Consider the following 24,378-nt stretch of genomic DNA (forward strand, 5'->3'; position numbering starts at 1 on the left):
CCAATCAGACTATTATGTTTTATTCATTATATTTTGTATACGTGTTTGTTATTTGTGTTATTGTGCCCACAATTGACAAGCCCTTGAGGTACACGAGGCTAGAAGTAGGATAAGGAAAACAAGAGTTGTTACAGTTATACCACAAAACATTAAAATAAATTAGGATTAATATGCAAAAAAGAAGGAAAAAATTGAGCGCCACAATATAGTTTGCTACAGGTAGAAAGCCATGGTGCAAGTCTATTGTCTGCAATTCAACAAATTGAATATCAGATTGAATGTTTAGAACAATTGAAGGCAATGTGGAATGAACACCAAAGGCCAAAATTATTTTATCTCCATAACGGGATAAAATACAAGGGTAGAAACAGACAATTGTATATAGAAAAAAAAGGAATGTTATTCAGTAGTGACTTTGGTCAGGTATTACAAACTCACAATTTGGTATTGTACTAAGTAATAATGCCCCTTATAGTACCAGAACAGAATTTAAATTGGAATATATTTGTACATTTTTCTTACATTATTTCATTTATGCACAGCAACCTAATTATTATTATTATTACTATGTTAGATTAAACTAGATTTTTGTTGTCAAATAAAACAAGCCTTTAACAAATGTCAAAATGAGTAATAAAATAATAAGATTTGTAACTCCAAAAAACGTGTTAACAATGATTAATCATCTAATTTAAATTCTAAGGTTAGAAAGGCTTTCAGATGACAGTCTCAATTAATTCGAAGAAGTACATGGTTGCATTTAATAAATTTAAAATATAAAATGAGGCCTTGAAGAGTTTTTCCTTAGATTATAATCCAACAAAAAAGACCTATTTTAAAACAGTTATTTTAATGTTTTTTTTTTTTTTTTTTTTTATTCACAGAAATATAAAATGGTGAAAACAAAAAAATATATTGTCTGCTTGGCACATTTATTCTGCTTACAGGACATTTAATCACCTAATGTTAAATCGAATTAATTTCTTACATTTTTTCTTCATAAAAATCACCACTCAAGATAAATTTCAAGAAAAATCACAAATTGATTAGAAAGTATATTATTAAAATTAGTCAACAGTAATTTGAGTTTGTACAGAAATATATGTTTAAAACTCAAATTATATATTTTGTTTTTATTGAAAAGACTTTGTTTTTCTCAACTTGTAATGTGTAAATGCCCTGCGTAAAATCGTTGTTTAAATTAAACATAAGAATATAAAACTAAAATGTAAAGCAACAATATGAGAATTAAATAAAATAAGCGTATAATAAAAAAAAATATTTACAATAAAAAATATTAAATTATTTACATAAATTAAGTTGAAAATTTATGAAAAATTACCCAAAATATATATTAGTATATACACTATATTACAACTCGATGACCATAATTATTAAATGAATTTGTTAATAACAAAAATTGCAATAAATTTAAAAATGATGTCATTATTGAACAAAATTTCGCTGTTGTTGCATGAGGAGCCACACTGCATTGAAAGTAATAAATAATTGAAAGAAAAAAAATATATTATCACCAGAAGTTTTGCTAGTAGCTTTTCAGTCTTGATTTTTTATTGCAGATTTTTGTTTTGTTTTGGAAGACTGTTCAAACGTTTTCTTTATATTTCTATAGAGTCCAACTGTCTAAAACTAACAGCGATGAAAAGTTTTATCTAAATTACTATTTTGTTTCCATCTACTCGATACATTTATAACGAAGTAATGTGACTATTATGTACAATGTTGATATCACAAATGAAGTGGTTAGTAAGGCACCATAAATTGATTATTATTTAGTCCCTGAATTAGCTGGCAATGTCGCTGACTTTTGTTGAGTTGTCATATACGGTTTTAAAGTTGATCGTGTAGATTCTCTTAAAATGTAATAAATTAAAATTCATATGGAATTTTATGTAGAAACCAGACAATACTAACTACCTTGGAGATATTTTTGCACCATCTATCGTTGTATTCGCTTTATAACCAGATTTTTGAATTTTTTTACTCAACCTTTGGACCCAATGTTTTTGGTCATCAATTGAATTAGCTAGGAGTAGCAGTTCTTTGGCACAATTTGGATCATAATTTAATTTACAGGGAGCTATCGCATCCTCTTTCCTGTCTAAATGTTCCCTGTGTAGTTTGATGTGACAACCTAAAAATCATACATTCAATCAGTCTCTTAACACTTTTCAGAATCAAATAATAAACTAAAATTAAGAGAGGGTCAACCAATTCTCAATCATTTTCCTAATCCTTCCATTCTTCTTTTAACATCTCATGAACTAATGGTCTGATCACAACGCGGTCTCATTTTGTTCACAGCTTTCTTACGAACATTTTGATATAAGTTTATAAGTTATGCAAATACAATGGACTCTGGATAATTCGAAACACAAGGGACCACAAAAACAATTCAAATGATCAAGATATTCGAATTATCAAGAGGAAAAAACAATAAGTTATTCTCAATAAACATTCTCATTTAAATTGTACATATTTAAAACACAAAAGTGAAAATAGATCAACTGTAAAACTGAACATTGTTCAAAAAATTCAGGAAGCGGTTTTTATTTCAGGCATCCTTTGTCTAAATGTTTTTCCAAAAGTATTCAGTGCTGAGAAAACACTGATAGCTGATTGCTGAACATAATAAACCAGAGAAAATTCAGACTCTTTAAGCTGCAAGGAAATAAAAAAATACTAGTTTTCAAAGTGAAAAGTTTGATCAAAATTTTCATTTTGAACTCTTCCGGTGCACAAAAAATCCATTTTTATACAAAAAAAACTTAAGATTTCTAAAAAAAATTTGGTCAACCTTTTGATGCTCAAAACTGTAAATCGTTTAAACCAACACAAAAATTTTATATTATAATTTTTGGTCAACATTTTCAAAATTACAAATCCTTTTGCACCAAACAATGCAGGAAAAAACCTAGTTCAATTTAAAGTTTTTATCAAAATTTTCTTCTTTTTTTAGCTCTTTCGGTCCTCACTATTGCAAATGTTTTACACCAAACAAAGCACAAAAAAATCTAGTTAATGTAAAAAAGTTTTGGTCAAAATTTGCATTGTTTTAGTTATTCCAGTGCTCAAAATTGCAAATCTTTTACGCCAAGCCACACACAAAAATTCTAGTTTAATTTTTAAAAATTAAAATTTTTGAAAAATTCAAAATGTTTGGTCAAAATTCTTCTTGAGCACTTACAGTGCTTAAAATTGCAAATCTTCTACTCAAATGTTGCAGGAAAAAATCTAATTTATTTTATTTTTTATAGTGAAAAAATATGTACTTCTGGTGCTCAATATCCTTTTCACATTAAACAACGCACACAAAAATCTAGTCTAATAAAAATATAAAAATATATTTAAAAAACAATAAATTTTTGGCAAAATTCTTATCGAGCCCTCCTGGTGCTTAAAATTGCAAATCCTTTAACCAAACGATGCAGAAAAATTCTGGTTTAAATAACTTTTTTAATACCGAAATTGGTTGAACCCCGTAACTTTAAAGTCAGTACAGTAAACCAAGATATATAATTCAAACAACTCACCGCTGCATTCTAAAGCAGGGGGTGGTTTAAACATATGCCATACAGGTTTTGTACACACTTCACAATTAGAAGGCATGTGGAAAGTAATCTGAACAAATTCATGACCCTTGACCGAAACAGTGCCAGGTTTACCATCTGGTCGAGAGTCCTGAAATGTATTACCATCCTCTGGTCTTCTAGCTTCCCCTTCTCCTGCATATAGTAACTGAAAAAATAGAATAAGTTAAGATTTTCAAACAGTTTATTCTATTTTTTTTTACTTAAAAGTAATAAAAAATATTTCAATAACAGACTTGAAAAATTCTAGGTATATCTTTGGCTTCGGCACGAATCACATCACCCTGAGTTACAGATCTCACGTGAAAGACTTTACTGAAAACATAAAAAATAGTGTAAAAATTGGAAGATCTGTAATTGTTTTATTTTATTTTTTTTAATTTAATACCTGAGGTCGAGAATAAGAGTGGGGTTTTGTTTATCACTCTCAGAATTGTAGAAAATAATTTTCTTCGATGATACAACAACATATAATTTTCTCCAACCATGCCTACGAATATTTTGCTTGTTAGGCACACTAAGCCAACCTTCCAATCTTGATTCTAAATAAAACAAACAAAATTAAAATTATTCAAAAAATTAAAAATATTTTTATAAGTTTTGGTTTAATATGAATGAAAATAAACAGAAATATTGATACAGAATGTGGACTGTACAAACCTTGTAGAAAATTGTCATCCTCATTATCAGCACTGCTTAGAGAAGCGGTTTCGCTATACAATGAGGCAAATTTAAGCTGAAGTTGCTCTATTTCTGATTCTTTGGAATCTAATTCCATCTGTAATTTTAATTTTGACGCATTCTCTTCTATAACAGAAGCTTGGAGTTCTTGCATTTCCTTCTGCCACTTAACCACTTCTTGACCATATTTCTCTCTCAACTATTAATAAATGAAAAAATAATTAACAAATAATAACAAAGTGAGCAGTGCAAACGTTACCATTGTAAGCTCCTGTTGGAGTTTCTTGCATTCCTTCTCTTTTCTCCTGAGGTCTGCAGATGAAACTTTGGCTTTGCCCTTCGATGAAACATTCAAATCCTTCCTGTTCATTATTTCTGCCAGTTTGTTAACAGCCTGTGCTTTAAGCAACTGTTCTTGCTTCAACTGTTTGTGCAGCCTTTCGAATTCTTCCATACAAGATTTAGCATTTTGTACATCTAAACAAAGTTCAGTATTAAAAATACATAAGGGCAAAAAGTTGAGCAAATAATACCTTCTTCCATGATCTTCTTCTGTTGAATTAATTCATCGTTATCTTTGACTAGATCATCAATTCGTTTCTTAAAATCTATTTCTCTTTCCTTGTACTAGAGTTAAAATATAAAGACAGTTTAGAATAATTTGGTAAAACTGGAGCAAAAAAATTCAATAAACAGACAAATAAAACTTACGTTAGTAATATTGGTATCTTTGGCAGCGCTATCGGCCCTGTGTTTGGCCAAAAGTTCCTTTAACTCTAGTTCTTTCATTGTCTTCTCTTTTTCAAGGTCTGCTACAGTTTCCTCAGCTATAGACCGGGCCAAAGCTTCACTGTCACCTCGTGCCAACGCCAACTGAAGTTGATGAGCCAAGGAGCCTCGTTCTTCTTCAAGTTCGTTAATGCTTCTGATTTTCTCCTCGATCTCATCCTTAAGCTGTTCTGACTGTGATTTGTAGAGGGATGTGAAATGTAGCTGGTCCTCAAGCTGATCCTGGAGATCCTTCATTTGCAGGTCATCGACAGACTTTTGAGTTTTGACCCGGTGGAGTTCTTCTTCAGTCTGCTTCTGCCTTTCCCTCAGCTGAGCGACTTCCTTGCTCAGTTGCGCCTCACGCGCTCGTAGTGCGGCGACCTCACTCGTCTGTACTGCGAGCTCTGTAGTCAACGCTGATTTTTTACCATGCTCTTGTTCCACTTGAGCAGCTAATGTTTTAGACTGGAAATATTGTCACATTAAGTTGCTAGTAGTTAATTAAATAAAGGAAGTAAATATTAAGTTGAAATATTTACTTTATCCAATTCTTGTCTATGTTCTCCTTCGAGTTTCTGCAATCTCTGTTGAATTTGCCGGTAATCAACTGTTAACATGCTCATCTGTCTCTCCTTTTCTTGATAATTAAGATCTGATTTCTGCCTTGCACTTTTTTCCTCATTTAATTTGGCTTGTAAAGCTAAAATGAATATAAAAAAATGTGTATTATACATTATTGAATTACATTTCACAAAATATGAACAGTACTGTCAATATATATTAATCAATTTTTCAAAATTTAAAATAGTTTAAAGGCTTACCCTTTACTACTTCCATGTTGGCTTGCTGATTGCTTAACAACCTGGATTTTTGGGTTTCTTCATGTGCTCGGACTTCTTGTTGATACTGGTTCTGAGCAGCTTTCAGCTCAAGACCGAGGCCGGCGCATTCTTTTTCCAGGCTACTTACTTTTTCACTAAGCATTTGATTATCATCAGACAACTTTGATTCTCTTATAGACCCTTTCTCCAATTCATTTGACAACATTGTTAATCGTTCTACAAGCAAACAGGAACAAATAAGAAAAAATTCTACAAAAAACATACAATGTCATACTTTCAAGTTCTTTTTGAATATCTATCGCATGAACATTGGAACTTTTTTCTTGTGATAACTGCCCTTGGAGATAAGCCACTTCTTGCTGTAGAGTGTCCCTCTGAGACTGTAAGGAATCTAGCATGGCCTGAAGTTCCGTTGCCAATTGTTCACTGACAGCTTTTGCCACTATGAGCTCAGCTACTTGCTTTCTCAACCTTGAATTAGACTCCGATTCACTTTTCAGCTTTTCTTGTTTTTCCTTGAGCTATTGAGGAAAAAAATTAATTAAACTATATTTTTTGTATGGATGAAGTTGCAGGACTTGGGCAAAATAAAACACAATTTTAAATCAATAAACTGTGATCTCGAAATTATTCCAGCTGGGTAAGCTGAGCCTCTACTCTGATGTTCACAGTCTTACCTTTTTCCTACAGACTACAATTAATAGACAAATAGTGAAAACCAAACACTTAATTGGTACATCTTCCTGACTGATCGTTCCACTTAGGACAAAATAGACTGCAATTTTTAACAAAACTTACTTACAATATTTGGAAGTATATTTTATACACAATACAATATTATATATATTTGATCAACTAAAATCTAATAAAAGAAGAAATTGAAGAAGCATAAAGTCTAGAAAAAATGAAGACTTAGACGATCGTGAACCCCCATATGTTGAAGAAATGATGGATGCAATAGGTAAAATGAAGGGATGATTGCCTGCCAGCATAGCTATTTAAGAATGGTGGAGAGTAATTCTACAAGATATTTCATAACATAATTTGCCACATAATGGAGGAAGGTCATATGCCCAATACCCAAAAACAAGGAATCAACTGGAGTGTTGAAATTACAGAGGCATTTCACTCCTAACATGAGCCCAAAATTCCTCGTTAATAAGTAGTCTACCGACAGAAAGAACGGAAACTATCCGGTATGCTTTAGGAAATATAAGTACGCAGGGCTCCTGCAACAGGAAGGCAACCGCAAATGACAGGAACTTCTGGCATAAACGTATTAGGGAGGTGAGAACCCGCAAAAGGTTATAGTGCCCTGAAGAGATAAGTGAAAGAGTTCATCTAGTTTCAAATTAAACACAAGTGTTGGCACACATTAACAAAGGATATATATGTATGTTAACAAAAAGTTTTGACTTTCTACTTTATTCTAGATCACTCTTAACAACCTTTACTATTCAAAATATCTTTCAAATGGAAAAACTATTTTATTTCTGCATCTATTTTCAAGGAATTTCAAAACACTGGAAAATGCATATCATCAATTGACAACATTTCCAGAATTCCAATATCTTTTCAAAACAAATATTACATGATTAGTTTGTACCTTACCTAAGCTAGCCTATTATTTATGAATTGTGATGGTTGAACTTAAAAAATTGAAGAAAAAAATGGAAGAACAAAATTCGAATAACTTTTGAACAATACAAATTTAACAAATACATGTGTCAAGGTTTGTTTTCATGCACAGGCACATAATTAATTAGAGCAGAAAAAATATTTAAAATATGTAACAGAATAAGGCTCTAACAAAAAAATATAATAAATATACCAAGAAATTATCATTAAATGTTATTGCAAGGTTTGTAGATGTGATTATGTATCAAAGCAGAAATTCTAGTTTTCTAGTTACTCGTCATTAAATACAGTTAAATATTTAAAACTTATTTATTAGACTTATTTAAGGATTATTACAAATTATTCTTAAAAGTTTAGTGGTCATACTTGACCATATTTCAATTAATTATACGTTTATCTTTAGTCTTGGTTGAGAGAAAAAGCTAGTGTCACGAGCGGGATTCGAACCCAATTCAAACTTTAGATAAAACTATAATTAACTGAAATAATTAAATACGATCAATTATGACCGCTAAATATATAAGGATTAATATAATAATTAAAGAAGTAATTAGTGTTCACTAACAGCTCCCCTGGCCATTTCAGAAGCCACTGAGAATCGAATCCTGATTACACATTTGAAAAATGAAAAAGGAGGGAAAATTCGAAGATAAGTTGAAATGAGAAGTTGGTGTCCGAGTCGATCTTGAAGTCACGATAGCTCAAGTGGTTAGAGTATTTAGCCGAAGGTCGTGGGTTCGAATCCTGCTCATGACACTAGCTTTTCCATCTCAACCAAGACTAGATAAATGTATAATTAATTGAACATATTGCAGATTATTCCAAAAATGTGTGCTTCCAATCGTTAGGTTTCATTTAAACTATAATTACTTATTAATTTAAATTTTTGTTTGAATTATATTTGAAACTGGATTAACTGACCTCTATAAAATGAAAACGACAAATACATAGTGTCATAGACATGAAATAAATAGTCCTTCAACAAAAAGCATCTAATATTAAAATATGGGTATGGACTTGAGAGAAGAATGTAGATATTGCATTCGTACATTTCACAAAACAATTTGTCCTAAACATTTCACAAATGGTGGATTGGCTCTTCAGTAACTTAAAACGTACATAAGCATATTTATGTTACAAACGCCGCATTTATCTTTTTACATTATTTAGCCAACTTAGTGACTGCTTCATTACTATCATGGAAACGACCCAAAATAACAGAGGTTTAATATTAAATGACGTGCTTCACGATGTCAATTACGTGCTTCACTTCAATTAAATATTCAGTGCATCTCCTAAAGAAGCTATTTTCACAAAAGCCAAGCTAAAAATACATGCAATACATGAAGTAAATTGTAAATTGTATGGTACAATATAGTGAAATGCGATAATTACCTATTAATATATAATCATTAAGGTCATATTTCTATACTCTTTGCATTATGTAATATAAAACCATAAACACGTTTAACACGTTCGTTATGGGCATCATTCTGGAACAACACAATAGACTGTTCCCCATATACCCACATCGTTCTAGAATGGTGCACTAGAAAAATAATCTAAAAATCTAGAAAACTCCCGCTTTTCACTGTTGGGTTTTTCAGTATGACAGGTAACTGACCATTTTTCAATTTGTATTTGTGTTCATCTTTTTACAATTTTTTAGAAAAAACTCATTTTTTGCATTTGTTGTGAGATACATTTCTTTGATGGTAAATCTCCCCCCCCCCTTCAAAAATACTTTTATTTGAAGAATACAGAGAAACTTCCCTTTATGGACAATTTAAGTAAGAAAGATTAAAAATGTATATTAACACTTAATTAATATGCATTTTATATAACATAAGCTAAATCCTCAAATCTAATTTATATATTAAAATAAATACTTTTAACTGTTATCTTTTATACAAAACATTTTAGTTTATCCATTTATATTTAGTGACCTAATTGATTGAATTACTTCTTTCAATTAATTATTCTTTTTATGTAAGGTTTTGGTTGAAATGAAAAAAATAAGTGTCACGGGTGGGATTCGAACCCATAACCTTCGGCTCAATATGCCGCTGCTCTAACCACTTGAGCTGTCATGACTTCAAACGAAGGCTCGATAGCTCAAAAGGTTAGAGCAGGGGCGTATTGAGCCAAAGGTCGTGGGTTCGGATCCTGCACGTGACACTTATTTTTTTCATTTCAACCAAAACCTTACATAAAAAGATTAATTAATTGAAAGAAGTAATCTGGTCAATAGACCACTAAATATAATGGATTTAACACTATAATTTTCTTCTTTCCTCTTAGTAATTTGAATTATTTTTTTATCCCTAGGGTTTCAAATTATCAAAATTTGACTATATAAATATATATGTAATAATAGCAATTGTGTTTAATTATTTATGATTATCATTAATAAATATTATATAAAAGTCTACAAATTTCAAGTATAATTATCAAATAATATCAAATGTCAGTTTTTATCAATTTATAACCTATTATTTTCATAATTATAATTATATAACCCTATATTTTTTAAAAATTTTAAGTTACTTAGTAGAAATATACAACTGTCCAATTTTTTCGTAATATACAGGCGTGCGTAAATATTGAGCGAGGAAATGACAGATATTGCTGTTTGTCTAACCTGATCTATTATGTACGTCGTTCCAGAATGAGGCACCCAAATATCTAAAAAAGCAATTTATTTAGCAAAATTTTAATTAAGGGCCATTTATAAACCTACAAAACTGAAATATTCCGAGAGTATCTTTACAAATCATTAATGAACGTGTTAACATTTTGAAAACAACTTTTTTTCAGAAATTTTTCTAAAAAGTTCCAATAGTGATTAAAACATTTATTTATTTTTGTTCAGTACTTTCTTATTGTTCATCGTCTACAGCTAGTAACCACTAACACAACACACATACACACACACGTCTTTTTATCTTTCCATTAAACTTATTTTATTTTTTCATCACACTTAATGCTGCATGCTAAAAAAAAATATTCCATGAAAAATTACTCTTTTTAACACAATCTGAATGCAATCTATGCACAAATAAATATTTGTGAGATTGTTTTTTGTTAAAATTATTTAGATGCTTTGAAACAAAAGATAATTCAGAAGCATTAAAATCCGAACAAAGTATTGTTTAATATGTATAAACAAATATTTGTAAAGAAGTTATTTCACTGTTTTACCACTAAAATCTGCCATTGTGAATTTATAAAATATTCCTCATATTGTAATTACTTTATTGTTCATGTTATATATAAAAAAAATAATAAAAGGTAAAAATTATATGGTGATATAATAATTTAAAAAGTCTCTAGATTAACTATTACCTTGTAAACATTTATAAACATACAGGTAAAAATCTATCCTACTTACTCTACAAGTAGAGGTCACTTCTATTTTCTACTTTCTTGAAGATAATGAGTTATCTTCTTGTTTTCGTGAATGTGACCATTCTGATGATTTAACAAAACTGTTAATTTTCTTCAGAACAAACAGAATGGAGAAATGTTTAGATATAATAATCGAAGGACTCACTTGTTTTTCCAATATAGCCACTTTGTCAGTAACTTGTTGGTTGTTATTCATTTCCCTCGTCCTCTTATTGTGTTCCTCTTCCAGTTTCCGCCTCACGTCTTGTAAGTTTGCCTCTGCTTTCCTTTTCTGCTCTCCTTCGTTTTCAGCTTTCCTTTGCCACTACATTTAATCCATATTAATTAAAATAGGCCAAAAGTGTAATGATTTTAATCTAGTCTTACCTCTTTCAGATCGTGTTTGAGTATGGCGAGAGATTTTTCAAGAGCTGTCATCTCTTGTCGTAATTCCACTTCCCTCTGAGTAGACAATTCCAGCTGGCTGATTAAAGAATTTTGCCTCAATTCTATAGCTTCTTTCAGTTTTCTTTCCTTCTCAAGCTCAACTTCCAACGCTGAAGGGTCAGTCTTAAAAAAAATTAATTAATTAATAATTAAATAAATTACTACTTCTAAACACTTATTAAACTATTTTATATCCCCAAGTTTGAGTCGTTCAAAATACAGACATCAGACACAGTTTTACAACAAAAATACTTACAATCATATCAACCTAATGAACCAAACACCACATGGAAAGAAAAAATTTATGTTAAGAGATTAATTCTATATTAGAAGGAATGTTTGCTGTTAAATACAATAAAATCACTTACGGTATCGACTGAACTCTGTCTGTTGGGGTTGTTTGCTGATAAAAGTCTAAACGTAAAATATAATAATTATAATAAACCAAATAATTAATCTTTATTTTAAGAATAAAAACTTACTGGTAATCCCGAGAGTAAGTGAAACCGACGAATGGTAAATGATTTCCGGCAAAGGCTTTTGGAGTAGGGAAATTCTCATCTGGGCTTTCATCTTTTTCAATGTCATCAAAATTTCTCGTATCAGCATCACCCGATAGTTCTGGAACAACTGGAGGAGCACCTAAAAGCAAAAAAAATAGATAAACACTCTTTTTTTTTTTTAATTTAAATTCATGGTATTTGACTGTCCAAAACTCACAGTCTCTCAGGTTGTCAAATGTCCATTGATCATTTTGAAAGAATGGATGTGCCTTTATTTCATCAACTCCTTTCCTTCCAAGGCGATTTAACCTTCAATCATAAATGATCAATATAAGTCAAAAATATTACACTTTAAAAATCATAACATACCTATCAGTTAAAAAACCACAAATTAAATTTTTAGCGTTTGCACTAATTTCAAGGTCAGGATCAAAATGAAGTGACTTTCTATGATCCATGATTTTACTGTATGTTCCAACGAGTGAATCGGCAAAAAATGGGGTGTCTCCGACGAGAATTTCATAAAGAAAAACCCCGACAGACCACCAGTCGCATTCCTTTCCGTAAGTACCTTCACCACTTTGTGATTGAAGAACTTCAGGCGAGATATAATCAGGTGTACCTACTGCAGTGTCTGATCTTACCAGGCCGTCCTAAAACATCAACCTTTGAATTCTAATCTCAACACAAAGCATGTAAATTCTTACAGCATCCATTCTCATGCAAGTGCCAAAATCTGCAAGTTTCAAGTGGCCATATTTGTCTAAAAGCATGTTATCAGGTTTAATATCCCTGCAAAATAATTAATTAGATCGAGTAAGTTGAGAAATTTTAATTTAAATCTTCACCAACTACAACAAATATATGTTACCTATGAACGAATCCCATTGAGTGTATTGCATCTAGTGCCAACACTACTTCAGCACAATAGAATTGGGCCCATTTCTCAGGAATATCATAGTTGGAAATTAAATTCACTAAATCGCCGCCTGGCATGTAATCCATGACCATGTAAAGAAATTTATTGTCTTGAAATGCAAAATGAAGCTGGACAATCCATTCTGAATTTGCATGTGCCAAAATATCCCTTTCTTCCCAGAAAAATGCTGAATCGGATCTTTTAATCTAACATATTTCAAAAGTCAACTTATATTCGATTAATAATACAACATTAAATAAATAATAATAATTACCATTTCAAACTTGCTTAATAATTTCATTGCATAGACTTTTTGTGTTGATTTATGGCGAACCTGTTTAGAAACATTCAACATTTAAGAATAGTCATACAAAAAATATATAAATTTTATTAACCATTACGACAGGTAATTGACTAGTAGTAGAAATAATGAAAATAACAATACAGATAAATATTTTCTATATACCAATTGGACTTCTCCAAAAGCACCTCTTCCTATTACTTTTATGAGTGTAAAATCATCAACTTTCATGCGCAATTTCCGGATCTCTGTGGCAACGTTGTTATCTGAAAAATAAGCGAATTTAATTAAAGAAGGAAGACATATTTTGTGACAGACAACCAAACACGACCAAAATTGTAACATGATCATCCTTATCATTGTGCGAAGCTTTTGCAACATTTTATCAGCCTTCAGTGGTTAGTTTGTAGTTGGCCAGCAAAGCACAGTTAAAAAAAAAAGGCTCAGCATCAAAAATGGAAAAATTCCTCGCTTCTGCCAAAGATGGAAACTTAAAATCAACTCCACAAAAGCAGAATCCATTCTATTCACCAAGACCTACAGTATTCAACCATGTCATGGCAGCAGGAAATAACATTCCTTAGTCAGGCTATGCAAAATTAGCAGCTGTTTTCTCTACTATCACAGGTCTCCGTGAAAATTGCTTTTAACAAAAAGCTCCCCTACAGCAGCATTGTTAAACCTATGCTTCTGTAACAATTCTCCAAGCAGGACATGCGTATGTCCTGCTTGGAGAATTGTTTGCCGGACAAAACTCAACATGTTATAAGTGATCCAAAATAAGTTTATGAGGCCTGCCCAAGATGGTCCAGGATTGAGCACCTCCATGAGATGACCAAAATGAAGACCAGTGCCATGGAGGCAAAGTCAAGAAGGTTACACTTCTTCAGCAGATGTGCTGTCAGCAGGAATGCCCTTTACAGGGTAAAAAGAGCCTACGACCTTAATAAGCACTGGAAGCACCAGCATGTAAGCCTAAGATTGAAATTCTGGAGAATAATAAATGTGATTGTGGCAACAACTTAACAGCAGAGCCAGATCATGTGGTATTTTCAAGCCCTTGAATGTCTTTAGGAATAATTTTTTAATAACCTGATATTAAAACCTTGGGCCTACTAATCAAGTTCCTTGAGGAACTACGACTCACCGGTGTGCTATAAGCACAGAAAGAGGAATACAACAAATCTTAAAATCCACACCCTGTCTTAATACATCTATATCTACATACTAATTCTTCCAATTTAACAATAACTGAATGCCTGCTGTACTCAATTCGTGTGGATAGAAACTTTCCGGACAATAATGCTATTCTATCATTTAATGATAAATTAGTTAAGGCAGCTCCACACATGCGGGATTTGCTGAATGCCGCCAAATATTTGCCAAGTCTCGAGATGCTTGTCTTGGCATTCGCCAAATAGCATGCCTACTTATACGCACGTGCGGGGCTTGTGTAACCTCTAGTTGTTGCGGAAATGGTGAATACGTTTTTTCCAAATGTCGTGAGAGACCTCAACTGATGGATAATAGTGAAACTGTAATTGTTGTAGTGGCTACAAACTAATTGAAAAAATATATTTAATTATATCTTTTATATTTGTAATTATTGTTTTATTTATAAAACAATGTGTGGTGATTAGTGATCGTTAATCGATATTTATTTAGAAATCGTGAGATGCGGCCTGGTGTGATGTAGGTTTCAGAAAAACATTTTCTTTATCGTGCCAACGTTTCGATCTTTATTGAGATCATCTTCAGAGCCTGGGATTTATAAACATTGTTTACATATAACAATTACATTTTGGATGTGGAAAAGTGAATTTATACAATGCAAAATATATTTTTTATATATTCAATCAAAGTATTTCTACAAGAGAGTAAAGCGACATATCTATGATTGCAAAAAACCTAAGCAAAATCCTACAGCACTCGCTACCCACCACTTTGAATTTCGACTTCAAAAATCCAAAAGTATTACACACAGAACAAAACAAACATAAACGTAATTTCTTAGAAATGGTTTATATCAACAGAGATAAACACAGCATCAATTACAGAACAGATACATGTAAACTCAGTCGCAGCTACGCCAATATCATTAATCAAATTCAATACAGATAACATACCTATATCATCACATTACATTCCACACATCAAATATTTTTCACATAGTCTAATTTCCCAACTATTTAGCTTTCTTTTTCCTATTTATCCCTTTCTATATAATCCTGAAAGGATTATCTGGCCGAACCATTACCAACACATTGTTTCCCTTCGTTGGCTTTTCACCTCAAAGAAACCGACACCTTATACAAAAATGTCTTTTCTGTACCGACATCCTTCCCCACCCCTTCAAAATCCAACGTATATAAACACAAAATAGCAAAATCTCACTGGCACTCTCGACACGACACGCAAGAATGGCACAATTACACAGAAGACACTTTGAGTGAGTGGAAATACTTTGATTGAATATATAAAAAATATATTTTCCATTGTATAAATTCACTTTTCCACATCCAAAATGTAATTGCTATATGTAAACAATGTTTGTAAATCCCAGGCCCTGAAGATGATCTCTATTAAAGATCAAAATGTTGGCACGATAAAGAAAATGTTTTTCTGAAACCTACATCATACCAGACCGCATCTCACGATTTCTAAATAATTATAAAACAATTTATGATTTGTAAGAGAAGCTTTCCAAATTATTGGCTCTGTTTCATAAACATCGAGGAACTCCAAAACTGTTACGTTGGGACAATCCAATCCTAACAAAAAAACAAAAAAAACTGTTGCTATTGTGTAAATTAATGCATCAATACTAGTTAACAATGGTATATCAATGAAAAATAAATAGTATTAAATAGAAGTATACACTCACTGTTGATTTTGATAACAGTTGACAGTTGGTTAATGGTGCGTACAGTTATAGTTGATTCCCGAATGTGTGGATGGTTTAAGTGCGATTACTTCACGAATATTTGTGCCCTTTGGAACGGACAAGAAAACCGACAAAAAGCCGAGCACGGCGAGCACCGGATATTGTTCTTTGGTGAATAGCCGAGCATCCACCTACACTAGTCGTGATTAGGCGAATACCGCATGTCTGGAGCCGCCTTTAGATTATACCAATAGTGAGCTGGTTGGAGTCGACCCCAAAGCGCCAATACAAACAGACCTACACTGTACTCGAGCCAATTTTAGATGAGTTTTTGATGCACTCGAGTAAAAGATTCTTCTAAGGCAAAATGTCGGAATTTACGAGACAGGCAAAATGTCGGGAGTAGCGAGACAGGCAACAAGTGCAATAGGCAGGCGAGATAGGAAACAACTTGACTACAATTAGCAGTTTAGTTATTGGCTTCGAAGTCTAAGCATAGCTGAATTGTTTTACCAAATGTTGAATAAACTTGAAAATTCGTTTACTTACATCTGTCCATGTAGGCCTCGACATTTTTCATCCGTTTGACAGCAGGATGATCACAGTCGGCGACGAGTGCCTGCACGGTATCCTGCAAAACAACGTATTACTCCAGTGTAGCTGCGGTTCGAAATACGCCAAAATTCATTACCAGTAGGCAGTCGACGTTGGCCACACTCCTCGGATCCTGTATCACATCTTCCAACTGCCTGAGGCGTCGTTTGCGATCTTCGTCACGCATATTGTCCATTGTCACATTTATTCAGAAGGGCGAATTTTTGGATGGGAAGTGTGCGGACGAGCCAGGCACATTTCACACCCGGCTGCCACCCTGGGGCTTAAGTCGTTGGGTCATCGTTTGAAGGCGATCCGAAAAATATTCTCGCGCCCAAGAAACACCGACACTGGTCGTTTCCAACTGTAATAAATGATAAAATAATGATGACAACGGAAACGAACCTTCCTGTTTCATTAACAACACCTTTTAGGCGCTGTCCGACTGGCGTTCGAACCGATTCCTCCTCCCCGGGACTAAATTACTCCTTTGAAATAGAAATACTAATCTGCCGATTTTCAAAGCTCATTGAGTACTTAAAGCATGAAAACTTTGTTCTTTTATTATAAAGTACAATAGTACATTTCTACATTTATCCATCATGGCTACCTAACTAGACTCCAGCTGTAACGCTCCAAAATTAAAGCCGGACGGACTTTACATTCCTAGGGGAAAATAATCTGATTAAACTTGAACGTTTGTTAATTTTTTCCTTTTTTTTACTTTTCTTCGAACTGAAAATTGGTAGCGTAATGGTTTAAGATAAAACGCAAAAAAAAAAAGTTTGAAAAGAAAGTTCTAATACTGGCGGGAAATTCAAATGAACTTTTTCAGTTCAAGCTTCAACAGGTTGTTTTAGTTTTTCTTTTCTTTATTTATTTATGTATAGACACAGTTCAAAGATCCTTTTACAAAGAATATAAATCATGAGGTTATAAACAAGTTTACTGATAAACAAAATTGATAAAATAACAAGAACCACAACAACAATAGCAAACATCAATAATAATGCATATATGTTTAGCAGTCATAATTGTCCTATTTAAGTATTTTAATTAATTATACTTATTCTTTAAAGTCTTGATTGAGATGAAAAATTGAGCCGAAGGTCATGGGTTCAAATCCCGCTTGTTTGAGACTTGTTCATCTCAACCAAGGCTTTAGACAAGAAGTATAATTAGAATTACAAATTATAACTTATAAGAAGAAGAAGATAGATAAGAAATAATAGATTAAAAGCCTTCTGTCAGCTAGTGCTGGAGTATTATAGAGAGAAAAAGACAGTTCTGAAGACAAAAGGAGTGAAACTCAAAAATTAAGGATTCTAATAAACTTATATTGAACTTTATCTCAAATTTCAGAGTGAGAAGATAAGTGTGGATTCCATACAACAGTATAAAATTCAAGTATAGGATGAATGACAGTCTTGTACAATACCAATGATGAATTGGGATTATGAAAATTACGAATGTTTCAAAACGAATGCCAGAATTTTAACAGCAATATCCGCACTTCCTAGTGCCATTATCATCATCATCTGCTGTTTTGCATGCCATAAACTAGGAATTAAGCTCTGGCATGATCATTTGTATGCCTTACTCCTGCCTGATTTACCTGATTTCAATCAAAGGTCTATGGAACAACTCCTTTTAGCTACACTCCCCAAATCATATATGGACAATTTTCATCTTAGTTTGGCCCAATTTATAAAAATAAACAAATATTATTTGAAATTGTGATACAAACTCACCATTGTTCAAATTTTCTAACAGGATAATACATCTGTTAATCAAAATCTCTTTGGACAAATTATTAATCTTTGCCAGTTCCAATCTTCACCCTAATATTACCGACAAGGACAAGGGATTCGCTACAGTGTGTATCACAACAAAATGGTAAAACATGAATAATAAATATATTAAGAGACTTAAATCCATCTCAAATAGAATGTAGACTGATATAGAAAGAACAAAATCCTAAACACAGGCCAGGAAGGAAAGACATATGCGAGTTATTCAAATTCAAACAATTATGTAACATAAGTAGTGGTACACAATAGAACGCAATAAAAGAAATGGGCAGTATTCTTATCTTAAACGATATACAGAGAAACAACTAGTGTATTTCAAACGAATGTTTGTACAATGAAGATATGTGGTCAATTAGTACAAAGAGAACAAAAATAGCTATCTTGTCAGATAGCTAATTAGCTGGATTCAATCCAACTCAATTCTGACTGACAACATAAAACGAAACAAGTAGGGAATGCAAAACTAATGCTATGACTAATTCTGTAAGTTAATATGATGAGTTGGTGTCCTAGGGGACTGAAGTCATGATAAATCAAGTGGTTAGAGCAGCGACAAATTCAGCCAAAGGGTTCGAGTCCCTCTTGTGTTACTAATGTCTCATCTCAACCACACTTTACATAAAAATTATAAATCAACTTAAAAAATATATTAAAGATAAAATAGTTTAGGGGAAAAACATATATAAAAACCCCAGGCATTACACAAAACAATAAATATATTAAACACAGCACAAGATGCAGGTACATGAGTACAGTAAATAAATAGAAAAGTAAATGAGACAATAAGAATATTCAGGTAACTAATAGAGAAATTCTTAACATCTATTTATGCGTTACTTTACACTATTTATTTTTCACAGCAATTGGTTAAACCTGGTTAAATCTTTTATGCTTTTCTGGTAGTTCAAGTCATCTCTAATATAAATAAAACAATTTCGGATATGTAAAAATGAGCTAATTATGCCATAAAATGCCAGCTAATTCTAAAAATTTACAATTGCTCTAGAGATTGGGTAAATAAGCTAGGTATGTTTAGCGTTAAATGCATTTAGTCATGTAGAGCACTATTTTGCACTACCTGGAGCTTACCAAAATTCAGATATATTTCAAGGTATTTTAAATTCTTAGCCAATGATATGGGAGAAAGTTATTAAGTTATTTATTATGGCATGATTGACAAAGTGTGATCTGCATTGAGTAAACATTCTTGCTACCAAGATTCTCCATTTTTCACAATATTTAAAATACCTATCTACAGTTTGTGATAATTATCTGCATATAGAATCGACCAACCCCAAAGGAAGCTCTCATAAAGTCCATATTAAATGTATCAAACACTTTTTTACTCGCAAATAATATGGATCTTGGTGTGATCAAGTAGACAAAAAAGCAAATTCAACTGCTTTCTGCCAAGGTTTTGGCCTATTTTAAGGTCATCATCAAGGCAAAACTATTTGAAAGGAGTCTTACAAATTAACATAATTAAGTTTTTTGTTTAACATTCCATTGTTGGAAAGATCTGTGTTGGGACTAAGTCTATATTCAAAGAAATTTGAAACCAGTTATTAAAAACTTAATTATGTCAACTTTTTTAGACATTTAAGATTGTTTTGTCCTAGTGATGATCTTAAAGCAGGTCAAAGCCTTGGCAATAACAATTATTTTTCCTCCCAGTTGACCATACTGGGACCCAGATTATTTGTTTTTAGCTTTAAAAAAGTCGTTTATAAAGATGTTAAATAAGGTTGGCCCATGAACAGACCCTTGGACAATACAAATAATTAAGGTGGGGTGAGTACGTCAATCCACTGGTTGAAAAGGATAGTTCTGTATGTATACAAACTGAGTTTACTCTTTCAACCAATCACTCAGGGTTTTGAGATTATATGCTCTTCGAGGACCTGATGGTTTGTTATGTTTGATATATGCTCTTCATCCAAATGGACAAATTTTATAGCTCTAATATCTCTTAAAGGAGACATTGTGCCATCAATCTGTAAAAAACTATTTTGTTGATTAGGTAATGTTAGGTAGTTAGGAAATTGATTTGGTATATATGCCAAACAATAAAAGACTTTCTCCATGTCAATAAGTACCATCCCCACATGTTTTTTAAAATAAAAACGATGGAAAATCACATCCACTGCTTTGGCAAGCAGCATTAAAGTAGAATGCCTGGGTCTGAAGACAAATTAGCAAGGCTGTCATTTTCATTTAAACCATCTCTAAATTCTTTGTAGTACTACTTTCTCTGCAATTTTTGGATGGGTACTCTAGGGATTGACACTGGGCAATACCAGGCAGAGTGTGATCTTTATTAGATTAGGACTGTCTTTTGCTACTCAGCTATCCAGGAAAATGAGAAATGAGCAAGTTGCAAGGGACTGATGACTGTAGATTCTGTATAACTCAGGGTTTACACAAATAATTGGGTAGGGTGAGTACATCAATTCACTGGTTGAAAAGGATAGTTTTGAATATATACAAACTGAGTTTACTCGCTCAACTATCCTTTTCAACCAGTCACTCAGGGTTTTATTATATACTCTTTGAGGACCTTCTTATTCATTATGTTTGATATATACTCTTCATACAAATTGACAAATTTTATTATTTATATTTACATAAATAAGTTTGCTTCAAAAATTGTGTGTCAGCTTAAACATAAAACAACATTAAATAGAAGCTTTATTTCTACGTTTTCATCAAAATATAAGTCAATATATTTTAACTTTAATAAAATGGGGAATTTTTCTAAGTTGTGACTTGTTTATTAGTACAAATTGTTCAATAACCTGAATGTAACATTTTTGTTTATTATTTTTTTTTTAATACAAATGTCAATGATTCAACTGGGTAAAGTACATGTAGTTAAAGAACGACGTTCCTTAATCTGTAGAAATGAGGTTAAACATCAGTACGAAAATCGTTGGAAATAAAGTTATCTTGGTACCGTACAGGATCAGTCACGTTGAAAAGTAAATTTCTCTCTATTTTTCTATTTTTCCTTCTAATAAGCATGTTCTGAAATTCCCCTGCCAGTAAATACTTTACAGTTAAATATCCCACAAACACATTTTATCAATTGTTGCTATAAGAAAGATAAAAATATTCTGTTGACAAGCTACAAAGACTCAATTCTGAAATCTTTTTAGGTATCACAAATGGATGGAGGATGAGGATCTCAGACTGCAAACAGCTTCTGACAGATTGACTCTTCACGAGGAATACGAAATGCAACAGACATGGTTAAATGATGTTAAAAGTAATAATCATCATTATCGGCCTCTTTGAGCGCATTTCTTATAATTCTTTCGCTATTTCAGAGTGTACATTTATTGTCCTGGACAAGGAAACAATGTTAGAGACTAATGATGAAGTAGGTATGTATTCAAATGTGCAATGAATGATGATTACCATATTGAATATTGACAGAATGTTGATGATGGATGCTAGGAAGTAGGGGTTTTTGTTGTCATAATTGACCACCAAGTTTTTGGTTGAGATGAAAAATTAGTGTCATGAGCAGGATTCGAACCCATGACCTTCGGCTCAATAAGCCGCTGCTCTAACCACTTGAGCATCGTGACTTTGATCCCCTCCGACACCAACGCCCCATCTTAACCTACATCCATTTGAATTTCCCCTCTTTCTGCCTAGTTAAAAAGAATAATTAATAGTAAGTAATATTTTAAAAAATCGATAGATGATTGCTAATAGTTTTTTTTAACAATAAAAAAGTTCTTTCGTTACATGAAGGCACGAATTAAAGCAAATGTTACATTGTCAGAGCAAGTGAAACATTTTTCCTTATAGCATTTTAAAAGAATGCCATTAGCACAAAAAGACAGGTTATAAGCGACAGCAATATACCTAAACATATAATTGAATAAAACGTGCAAAAAATAAGCTAAGGAGGCAAGAATGATCAAGCTAATATTTACTAATAGTCTTTACAATTGTGCCTGGTTAGAATTCTGTAACAAGAATACAGTTTTATAGATTGCAATACAAAATATACATATTAACGCCCTTGCTCTCTTTATTGAGCAATGGAATATTACCCTTAACTAAAATCTCAAATTAGCAATGAAAGTGCTTTTATAATCAGCAATCATTGGGATCTTTTACTTCTTTATTATTGGAAGAAGAAAAAAACGATATACTTATTTCAACTTTCTAATTTTTGGCGTGTTGTCAAATTAAAGACTAAAAACTGGGAGACTGACCAAGTCATACAACTCATATTGCCACAGTAACGGTCCTGGGTTCGAATCCAGCATAGTCCTTGGGTAGGATGTGGATGTTCTCACGGTTTGTAAACAGTTTGTATTCACCACATCCAAGGGAATTGGGTCCCGTTTCCTATCTTTACAAAAATTTAGACTTTTTTAAGCCCCATTAAGTCTTCCTGCACACTCTCCTGTAGTCTGGTTGGGCCCCCTCGGGTTTTGAGCCTCGTATATGTATGGCTGATATGGTAGCCATGAGACAAACCCCTTACTTTGGGCAGATTTCATTCATAAAAATAGTAGTTATCGGGTTTGGTTAAATTAAATTTTGTTAGGGCTGGAATGACCAAGCTGTATGTGATTCAACTCTGTACATGTATGTATTTTCATGCAGTATGGATTTAAGCTAATATAAATCATAAATCAGTAAAATTGCATTAAACTTTCAACCTATTTTTTTACCAAGAAGTACAATGTATTAAATATCCCTAACTACGTTTTTAATTGATAATTCTATCGATTGCTTATACCATATGGTTTACACCAGTCTATTCTATTTGTAACTGTGAAACGCCTAACATTGTAATTACAAAAACATATTTTTTTTTATTTTTAGAATCCATGATTGGAGATGCCAATGTGTATTTGAAGGATTCCTACGATGGCCTTGTCGGGGAAATCGGTTTAATGATCGCTGAGCCTAAATTCCGAGGAAAAGGAATGGGCCGAGAAGTCGCACTGTTGATCATGCGCTATGGTAAAAAACATTTTATTAACTCCTTGACATCACATTTGTAACTCTTGTGATTCCAGCTGTGACAGCGATAAAAGTTAAGAAGTTTGAAGCCATAGTTTCACTAAACAACGAAAATAGTATTAAAATGTTCAATAGTCTGAATTTTCAAGAAGTAAGTGAATTTTTATTTTTATTTCAATTCACTTATTTATTGTTTTGTATTTTTTAGGAATCAAAAAGCACTTTTTTTAAAGAGATAACACTTGTACGACAAGTCGATGAAGAATTTACCGATTATTTGTTCTCCAACACGAAGGAATACAATGAATTGCCTACAGAAGAAAATAAATAGAATGTGAGCTTTAATTTTGTGTGATTTTTTATTGTATATATTTTAAAAATATAATAGTTTATTTATTTATTTCTTATGAGATTGTATATCCCTATTTCTGAGTTTACATTTTATGCACTTTTGTAGACTTCAAAGCTGCCTTTGATTCTGTTGACCGACATTTTTTATTCTATACGCTTTACAATCTTTACTTTACCTCCTAATTTGTAATAGTGTTATAAAAATAGAGTCAAAAGCCTGCTTATGGTGCCCAGAAGGGAGATCTGAGTTTTTCAACATAAAGTACAAATTCACTTATTTATTAAGTTAATTAATTGGTCTGCTTGACCAATTAATATATTACAATTAATTAAGGTTTTTAGTTGAGATAAAAAAGTCAATGGCACGAGCGGGATTCAAACCCACGATCTTCGGGTAGATATACTGCTGCTCTACCACTTGAGCAATTGTGACCTCGATCCTCTTGGACACCAACTTCCCATCTCAACCCCACCTCTTGAAGTGTCCGAGTGGATCGATGTCTCGATAGCTCAAGTGGTAGACCAGCAGTGTATCTACCCGAAGATCGTGGGTTTGAATCCTGCTCGTGCCATTGACTTTTTTATCTAAACTAAAAACCTTAATTAACTGTAATAAAGTACAAATGTTTGATAAGGTTGTCTACTGAGC

General features: G+C 32.4%; 2 protein-coding genes across 3 annotated transcripts; one reads left to right on the forward strand and one right to left on the reverse strand.

Moving 5' to 3' along the window:
* Positions 1–855: 855 nt before the first annotated feature.
* LOC106672584 (rho-associated protein kinase 2) lies at positions 856–17,216 on the reverse strand. 2 transcript variants are annotated; one of them, XM_014404119.2, is made up of 26 exons: positions 17,006–17,216; positions 16,676–16,942; positions 16,534–16,615; positions 13,266–13,366; positions 13,074–13,133; positions 12,752–13,005; positions 12,588–12,672; positions 12,250–12,533; positions 12,098–12,189; positions 11,860–12,019; positions 11,746–11,791; positions 11,634–11,645; positions 11,318–11,500; positions 11,097–11,255; positions 6,180–6,426; positions 5,885–6,121; positions 5,603–5,763; positions 5,004–5,528; positions 4,826–4,919; positions 4,552–4,769; positions 4,272–4,491; positions 4,000–4,153; positions 3,848–3,926; positions 3,555–3,759; positions 1,939–2,155; positions 856–1,874 (listed from the first exon to the last, which is right to left on the reverse strand). In XM_014404119.2, exons 2-26 carry the CDS (start codon positions 16,772–16,774, stop codon positions 1,790–1,792), a joined length of 4,059 nt encoding a protein of 1,352 aa, XP_014259605.1. In that variant the 5' UTR covers positions 16,775–16,942; positions 17,006–17,216; the 3' UTR covers positions 856–1,789. The 2 variants fall into 2 exon arrangements, with proteins under 2 accessions (XP_014259605.1, XP_014259606.1); XM_014404120.2 differs by lacking the exon at positions 11,634–11,645.
* A 3,976-nt stretch (positions 17,217–21,192) lies between these two features.
* LOC106672556 (N-acetyltransferase 9-like protein) lies at positions 21,193–23,723 on the forward strand. The gene is made up of 6 exons (XM_014404080.2): positions 21,193–21,367; positions 21,545–21,654; positions 21,716–21,772; positions 23,238–23,378; positions 23,435–23,529; positions 23,587–23,723. Exons 1-6 carry the CDS (start codon positions 21,291–21,293, stop codon positions 23,707–23,709), a joined length of 603 nt encoding a protein of 200 aa, XP_014259566.1. The 5' UTR covers positions 21,193–21,290; the 3' UTR covers positions 23,710–23,723.
* The last annotated feature ends 655 nt before the right edge of the window (positions 23,724–24,378 follow it).

Source organism: Cimex lectularius, unplaced genomic scaffold, assembly GCF_000648675.2.
Source record: "Cimex lectularius strain Harlan isolate CLEC.00 unplaced genomic scaffold, Clec_2.1 scaffold139, whole genome shotgun sequence".
NCBI lineage: Eukaryota > Metazoa > Arthropoda > Insecta > Hemiptera > Cimicidae > Cimex > Cimex lectularius.